Source organism: Calidris pugnax, unplaced genomic scaffold (assembly GCF_001431845.1).
Source record: "Calidris pugnax isolate Ruff unplaced genomic scaffold, ASM143184v1 scaffold225, whole genome shotgun sequence".
Lineage (NCBI taxonomy): Eukaryota > Metazoa > Chordata > Aves > Charadriiformes > Scolopacidae > Calidris > Calidris pugnax.
The window spans coordinates 6602646-6611550 of record NW_015091072.1 but is presented as its reverse complement, the minus strand read 5'-3'; the positions used below and the strand labels follow the sequence as shown (position 1 = coordinate 6611550).

The window sequence follows — 8905 nt, the reverse complement described above, 5'->3', positions numbered from 1 at the left end:
GGGGGGGGGGGGGGGGGTGTGTCATGGTTTTCTTGCCTTGTTAGAGCTATGGTTTAAACTGAGTAGTTTTACAAAATTCGTAAGGGAAGAACTGAGCTCAGAAGGGCTCAGGCTTAGTGAATCTCAGTGAGTTAGAAGCTTTGGAAATGAATAAGGGGAAAACGGCACATGCATAATTTACTCTTGACACAGAAGGTGCTATTTTTTGTTAATTGGATAATAAGATAATAAACCTTTTGGTGTGTTGATTTGTTGAGACTGAAATGTGTTCAGCCTACATAAAAAAGGAAAGCTGCTTTGACATTTCCAGATGATAAAGGCAAAGCAAGTTATCTCCTTACTTAATATGCCTGGTGTCTATTTGTGAGGCTAAGAAAACATAGCACGGCACTTTTAATGCCACTTTGATTTTAATGTTTATGAAGTTAAGCAGAAATGATATCACGTGATCCTCATGTTTATCCTGGGATTACCTATATCATCGAGTTAAGGAATGAATATGCAAGTTAATGGGCTGGAGAGAAATCATGTTAAAAAAAAAAAGGAATGTGGAGCTGTTGCCTGAGATGGTATCTTGGCACCTGTCACTCATGGGGATGATGCCAAACAGAGCGGTGAGTACCAGAGAACTTGTCTAACTCTTTCACTCTTGGCACTGACTTTGATTTTAGTGATAAAATGATTCCTTCTTTTTTTGCTTGTAAATGCCTCTCCTTACAATATTACCTGTGTGATTGTTTACAGAGGCAAGCCAATCAAAATTAGCTGGCCTTACAAAAAGAATGAAAAATGCTATGGAGCAATTACACTCCATGACACCAGGCCCTAACTGCTGGAGGCCAAACAGGCCAATTTCCCTCTTTCCACAAGCGTGTAAGCCAGCTGTGGAGGAGAACGAGGGAGAAAAGAAGTAAATAACATCAAATATTACCCAGAGCCCTCCTGATTCTGAGCTTTGTGCCATCTCCTGTCACCACGTTCCCATCCGGAAGTGTAACCTCACAGAAATAAATACCATGGTCACTGATTGTCACATTGAGGATCACCAGGGAGGCATCCCCTTGGGACAAGTCTCCGCTCATGAAAACCCTGGAGTTATTTGGCAAGACGGTCACATTGTTTCCCAGCAGGTCCATCTGCCCCTTTTCATCTTCTTTGTACCACTTCACCTTCAGGTCTGTCAGGGAGGGACGTCGTGGACTGTTAAAGTAGCAATTTAAGACCACAGTTTCACCCTCTTTGGCCTTTTCCTTGGCTGGTGTTTGAGTCACCAAAAGGTGCCACGTCTCAGGTGGTGTCAACAATGAAGGTTGTGCTGTCATATGAGTTACAGCTGCATTCTCCTTGCTTGCACTTCCACTAGTAATGCCAACATCTGTGCCAGGAAAGAGAAAGAAGAGTGTTGAGGGTGATAGGATGATAAATTTTCTGGCTGTAAGCAGCACAAAGAACGGCTCCTGGAATTAGGACTTGAGGGTAGTCACTATGCTGATGATAGGGATGTTTTTCCTGATTCCTGCTTATGTTATGTTCATGTGTACAGATACAGCTTTTCCTCATATTCAGTTCCTTTCTACTGCCGTACTAGAGGAAAATTAATGCCATTGTCCAATGGCTTTGGGTGAAATTCAGTCACATTTCCACTTGAAACACTAACATTTCTGCATCAATTGCTTTTGAAGCAAAGCAGAAAACGCATGTACGCTTACATATGGGCAGCTCTCTTCTGACAGTTACAGTGAATATGTGTGCATCCTAATGCAACTGCCTGCATTCCAACACGTCATGTGAGCTTCTTAGAAGTTCTGGCACGCACTTCCTGTTTCAGGATAGGAAATCTTGAGACTGTGGGAAGAATCTCCATTTCCAGACACTGAACCCCCAACAGATGCTCTCAGCGGCCTGGGGGATGGCACCCAAGCATTTTACAGGTATTGATACTGAGCACGCTGGCGTGGGTGAGTTTCCCTAGCATGGTAACACTCTGCTCACGAGGGACAATGAGAGATTTTATAATGCAGAAGTTCCTGTGCCAAGGGAAACTAGTGGTGAGAGGTCTGTTTTACAAACAGAGCGGGAAAGTACACAGATGGCACTTGATTTTCTGTTTGCCTAGGAGAAAGTTAGTGAAGTCATTCTGCCTGGGCAGGCCAGTTTCTCTGTTTTTTTCTGACAACTGTGAGTTGCTGTGACTTTTGCTTGACATGTAAGTTTTGATAACTTAGGAGTTGTTGTGAAAACATTTGGCATATGAAATAGCCAACTCCGTTTTGACAACCAACATCCTGAGAGGCATAGAAGATGCACCTGAATACACAGTCACACCATCATGTTTGAAATTAAGAGGCCTCTTGACAGTACAGTGGGTGACATCTATTCTCTGTGAAGGGACCACATTGTCCTGCTACTCTTTGCTAGAAAAATATGGACAACATGCCTATAGTACAGATTTAAATCTGCCTTCTCTTACACAGCTGCTAATCATAGTATCAAACAGCCTCGAGCTAAGAGTAGTGCAAATGGATCTCATTTCTGGAAACAAGCCTGGGCTCAGAAGAAGAGAGGAATACTTGCTGTCTCAAATCCCCAGCTGGAACAAAAAGAGGGGAAAACAAACTCTTCAAAAGAAGCCAACAGCTGTCACCAAGAAAGAGTTCAAACTAATTTTTTTGAAAAGTGTCTTATTTTTATTTTCTTCAAGTGAAATAGTCTCCCTTCATACTAGTGGGTACCCTCTCAAGGACTGAAGACCATCCCATGGCGAAGGTCTTGGTTTTCCATTGTCTTGAGTCTTTCATTGCCATCCAAAGGGTGTGAAATGCTATTGTCTGGGTCTGGTAAAGCTTCAAAATTACAATAGCCTGAATGCTCAGGGACAAGTGTCTCAAGGCAATGGAAAAGCAAACCCCTTGATGATTGGTTTGAGTGTTACTTGAATGGCTCCTCCAGGCATGCTTGTGGACAAAATCATAGTTGTATTCATAGTTATTATTATTTATAACTCGTTTGGGAGTAGCACTGACAATTTCTGTCAGACAGCAGGGCCCTGTTGTACTAAGTGCCTTATAAAAGGATGGGCTACAGAGCTTACAGTGTAAGTATGAGATGTGAGATTACTCATGGATGCAAAAATATAGAAAATTCAAGTTGGCTATGAAACTAGGCAACAACAAAGATGTGAAAACCCTTCAGAGCTGTTTGATGCTCTGCCCTTTTACCTTTAAGTAAAAATTTTGGCCTTGAAACATCAATCCATGGGAATTGGATGCCTGAGAATTATGGACCCATATATTATTGCAGGTCTGGATCCAGTCCCTTAAAATGAGTAGTCCTTATTAAAGATACTGGATGAAATATTATCCTCATGGTCATACATAATCTTACTGATGACCCCACTGGAACTACTCAGGGGAATAGGAGGTCCAGATTTTCCCCTTCCAGTTAGATAACAGTGTATCAATTAAGCAGTCATAAAAGTTAAAGTATCTTGACCAGATGCTTTGAAGAAGTACACAGTATAGTCAAAATACTTGACAAAGCTGATGGTACCTTGACATATTACCATCTTTGTGCATCAAATATTCTGATGTGATATATTTGGTTATTTGTTAGAGTGAATTTGAGCAGTTTTATCATTAATATTCTTTTAAAATCTTTGTTCATCAACCATTATCTCCACTGAATAGTGCTGCTTTAGCTAGAGCGGTGTGTGCTACTGCTAACTTCTTTTCAAGGAAAGGCCACCATTTCTTCTCCACTATAGCTATTCCAGCCTCACCATATGCAGCCGCTGCAATACAATTATAATTTTTATTCCTTTTAGTGATGTAAAAGGTATTTTTTTTACACAGTCACTTAGTGGCCCAGAGACCGTAACCAAGCAGGAACAATGTGCTTTGATGTTGCGTCTGTTCATAGTGAGTTTTATTTGCACCTCCTACCATGAAATAACTGACCTTGTCAGCTGTGTTATCCCACATCTTTGATTCAATACATATCATGTAACTTGCAACTAGTTAGGAAAACCAAAATGCAAAAGAACTAGGCTGTATTGTTTCATCCCAGCTCTGTTTGGGGGGGTTCACTGAGAAGGTCATAGCACAGCCTCTGTTTTTCTTTCTTCCTTTCTTTCTTTTTCTTTTGTAAGGTCGCAAAACTAGAACATACTAGTTCACTGGTATCCAAATACACAATGCCCTTATCATATTGGCATCTGGGAGCATATCATGCCAAATGCTTTGTTGACTTTGCTTCAAAGCTCTTTTTACGTCAATTGCCTCATTAGCAGAGTGATGTGTAGGTCCCCTGTCAGGAGGGTTGTAGGGCCAACCTCCTGTGGAGAGGAATGGAAGGATTTTTGGTGAAAGCACTTGAGCTAGACAGAGTACAGAGAAATACAGCACAGATGATCTTGTCTTGACCTGGAAAAATGATTAGATGATCTAATAGGTCATTGTTATATGAAGTGGGTAGTTCAGGGCCAGCTTCCAACCATGAGGGGAAAAAGCTCTCTGGGACTCCCTGTAATGTGACAATGTGCTTCATATGTGCCAGTACTAATAGGGCACCTACTAAGCCACCAGCCTCCCCTTTACATCATCTGCAGGTTGATACTTTCCCATGTAAGGCCATGTTGTTGGCTGTGAATGAGAAATACACAAGGCAGGCTAGGGGAGGTGGGGTGACAAAAGGAAATAATAAAATACACCTGCGGTCTCTCTCTTCCAGTCCTGGAGCCTCTAACTTTGGCACCTGGAGTAAACCCAAGCAGCCCTGCAAGCTGCTTCTGCCAGCTGCCAACAGCACTGGGGAACCAAAACTGTTGGTGGAAGTCAATGCAAAATTTGACCTTTCTAGTTGAGCCTCCTCTCCTTTGTTCACATTCACTAGATGGAGGAGAGGTTGAGGGCAAATAGGGCTCGATTTCCAACCCACATAAAAATCCTCTTATGCTGGAATGACTGTCTTTCAGATGGTTTTGTTGGCTTTAGAGCTCAACTTCACCCTCAGCTGGTGCCATGAGGGTGCTATACAAGCTGTGTCCAGCTCCCAGTTTTCTATGATTAAGTGATCAGTGATTGCACATTACTCATCTTAATTTATATGACTTTTGCCCTGGGCCGAGGTTGGCTTTCGTAAATGGGTATGAATAACTACCTTGTGATGATAACCAGTTGCTAATATATCAGAGAACCAAAATAGAAATGAAGCTTCTAGCAATGATGATACACAGCCTTTCTTCTTGAAAAAGACAGGCAAACATACTCTTTCTGAACATTTTTATTAGCTAAACAGGAGTGTATCTATAAAAACAAGTATGTTTTAATGCAGCGCACAACACTAGGCATAGTTTTCCTGCATCCCGAGGAAGCCGTCAGTAGAAGGCTGCTTTTTGAAAAAAAGAAGAGAATCTCTCAAGCCAAACCCTAGGAATAAGCTATATTTTTTCTAATTAAGGAAGGTGGTTTAGTACTCACCCGTCAGCAAGTAGAGGAGGAATGAAGACACTGCACATCTACAGAGCTTCCCGATGTGCTGGCTCATAGTTGCTGAAGTATATGGCCTCACCGTCTCTCCCTCTGGTAGCATGGGCAAAAAAAATATGTGTGTGTTATTGCAACAGGACCTCACATTCTGCCCAGTGAATGTCACACTTACTAAAGTTACCACAGCTTGGAGCTCACAGTGCTCTGCCTGCTGCCTGGATGACAGCCACCTTTGAAGTGACAACAATGAGTTCCCGGGGGCTGTTCTGATCTCTCCCAGAGAAGATGCTGAAAATGCTCTGAGAGCAGAGGGAAGATAATCCGTTGTTTTTCGCTTCGGCCTCGTATAAACCAGAACTTTGGGCTGAGTACAGAATATCCAGATACTCAAAAGGAGACCTCTCTTCTGCTGAACCCCCTCCCTAGTGGAGGTGAGAGGAGAAAGAGCAGTGGCTTCATTTTCTGAGCAGCTGGACATCCTAATTCACCATGAAAGGAAGCTATAGGAATTAAGTATCTTTGTGGCTATATGCACATGGTGTTTGTAGGTAAAATGCATTTCCTGAAGTAATTTTTTCCAGTGTGGAACCAACCCCTTTTTCACCAAAAGCTGATTACTTAAACTCCATTTAAGTAAAGCTCATCTAATGCCACCGGGGTGGAGGGGAAAACCGCTAAAGCAGACGGCCTATCTGCAAAACTAGCAGGTGGGCTCTGGAACGGAAAGTCTGGGCTTACAGAGAGGTACCTTCCCAGCACTGCTTTGTGGGAAGAACTCCAGCACCCCCAAAATCTCACCCGCAGCATCCAGCCCTGCCAAGCAGGGCTACCCCTCTACCGAGCGTGTGCGGCTCTCGCTAGCCAGTCGACTCCTTTTCCCTCAGATATGGAATTAGGGATTACAGAACACCTTTCCAGCCTGCTGCTGGCTTTATCTAACGGTTTTGCTTATTTTTAGGACTCTTCAGATAATGGAATGGTACTTAAGTATCCAGTAAAGACTCAAATCCACATGTGTTATAACACAAAGCACAATTCAGCTGAGAGAGGCATGAGTATTTCTGCTTTTATTTGTATTTGAAAGCAAAACGGACCCCCAAAAAGCCCCCATCACACCATGAGGAAATCTGTCATCATGCTACTGCCATATGGCGTTCTTGAATACACTCTTAATAAACTCTGTGATCTGCATCTTTGCATGTGGGTGCTCCACAACAACTGTTTCAAGAAATTCCACATCTGATTTGCAAAAATCTGCTGACCAAACAGTGTTGAGAGGAAAAACCCACTTCTTGAGTGACCACTTGTTGCTCTAACTTTGATGTGGTGACATCGGCATCAATGAAAGCAGGATAGGTTAGAGGGAGTACAGCTGAAAGAACCCAAAGGGCAAATATTTCTTCTTTGTTTGAAATGAGTTGGGAGAGAGGGAAGACCTTGGATTACCAGGAAGGAATCACTCCAGTATAAAACTACATATTAAGAAGGGAACTGGGACCAAGTGCAGAGCAACAGCACTTCAGCAGAAAGCTGGAAGGTAGATTATGAGGGTCTTCTATGAAGTACTGCCATAGTGTTAGTGAGAAAAAACCCACAAATCTATGAAAGGAAAAAGTTAGGGGAGTCAAAAACAACCAAGAGTTTGGGGAGGGAATAGCCAGTAGAGTCAATGGCACCTGGCAGATCAAAAGCAATTGGGAGTGAGTAGTGGCTTAGAGTACTGGCCGTGACTGCGTGTCAGAGAAGCCAGTGTGGGAAGACGGAGCTGGACCAAAGGCATTCCAAACAGTGTTTGATTTAAACCCAAGTATTTGGTGTTTTTCTAAAAAAAAAACCCAAAATTTCAGGTGTGTTGTGATGGACATACTACTATTGTTCCTGCAAATGCTGTTAATGTTCATTTAATCCTGTAACAGCAATTCTTTTGTGAATTCTCCATTAAATAGGACATGCCTGAGCAAAACTGTCAGGTCAGCTAGCTTTTCATTGAGGGAATACAAAGGGTTCTTTTGCTGACAGCCATCAGTTGAACATGAAGCTTCTCCCACTTGGATAACCCAATATGATTCAGAAAGGATCTTGATTTTGGGACAAAAAGAATGGTAAACTGGTCCCCTGAGTGTTACTGAGAAAAGCCTGAAAAAAATGTGTTTCAGATGTCCAAATCAAGAAAGCAAGCAACAAAAATGAAATAAAACACACGTTATTTTTTATGCTTTCTTGTAAATTTTGGACACTCGCAGTTGGTGGTGTTAAAGCTGTCCTGGCTGGGCCAACAGCCGGGAGGGGACATCAGCCACAGGGACTTCTGGCACCTTTGCTGATGTATTAGCGGGCAGGTATCACAGAGCCCAGAAATGTCCCTTCAGGGAGAGCCTCAACCCACTTTCTGGGGAAAAGGGACAGCAAGAACAAACAACTCTGCCATGCCAGGATGCTCTGCTCCTCCTTCCCTTGGCTGTCTGTCCGTCTGTCCATCCATCCCTCTCTCCCTCCCTTTTCATCGTATACAGCCACCCACCCACCAAGGTGGAGATTTCTTTCCACCTCACGGGGCTCTTCTTTTTCCTGCGAGGTGACCTGGGGGCACAAATCCACAAGCCGCCATGGCTCTGCTTGGGCCCCCTGATTTGAGGGGCACTGTCGGATGCTGGCTAACGTGGAGCCTGGTTTTTCAGAGACCCCCGGGGGTGCCCACCCCTTGGGCTTGGGCAGAAACCACTTGGCGCTGCTCAGCAGCAGTTTAAAGAGGAGGGCCTGGGTTCCCCGAGAGGAACCCCTCCACCACCACTGCCTGCCTTCATCTCCCACCTCACCCCTGCTCTGCCTGGGGGCGCGGGGTCTGGCCCCATACGGCCCCTCAGGACGGCGGTTTGTCACAGCGGCCGGGCCCGGGGCACCTCAGAAAAACGCGGCAGAGGGTTCCCTTCCCCGTCCCCTTCCCCTCTCTCCCCCTAGGTGTCCCCCTGGAGCGGCCTCTCGGCGGTATTTTCCATGGATCCCCAATTCCCCCCAGCCCCCCCCGCCCTCGGCAGATTTGGGAACCGCTGTTGCTGCCCGGACGCCGTTTGATCAGCTGCCGGGGCTGGGCGCTCGGGGAGGGCGGCGGGGCTTTCCCTCAGGAGGGAGGCAGTGAAGGCCGCTTCCCCCTTCCCCCTTCCCTCCCGCCTCCCGAAGCCGGGAGTTTTTTCCCTGCTAAAACTTTCTGAGGCTTCGTAATTAACCCATTCTGGAAGCCGCCGAGAGGTTTCCCCTCAGCGAGGAGGGCGATCAGACGCACCACCGCCGCCGCTGCCGCCCTCTCCCCACCACCCCCCCCGGCTTTGCCCTCCTCAGGAGCGGGCGGCCACCGCTCGCCCTTGGCAACCGCCTCGGGTCGGCCGGCGCCTGCCCCTTTAAATGGCGGCCGCGGCCCCGCC

General features: G+C 45.2%; 1 protein-coding gene and 1 gene segment (V, D, J or C); one reads left to right on the top strand and one right to left on the bottom strand.

The window, feature by feature from the left end:
* Positions 1 to 6149, bottom strand: part of LOC106896870 — an 8292-nt gene extending 2143 nt beyond the window's left edge. Inside the window, 1 exon segment of the V gene segment in view lies at positions 932 to 1936. Within this exon segment, the coding sequence occupies positions 932 to 1322 (391 nt within the window).
* The window catches only part of GRAMD1C (GRAM domain containing 1C), a 64075-nt gene continuing 55751 nt past the window's right edge, over positions 582 to 8905 (top strand). For all 5 annotated transcript variants that reach the window (XR_001413680.1, XR_001413681.1, XR_001413682.1 and 2 more), the window contains exon 1: positions 582 to 614. Coding sequence is in view for 2 of the 5 variants with exons in the window: in XM_014957137.1 (XP_014812623.1) it covers positions 591 to 614 (24 nt within the window). In the remaining 3 variants the exon portion in view is untranslated. The remainder of the gene's footprint in view (positions 615 to 8905) is intronic.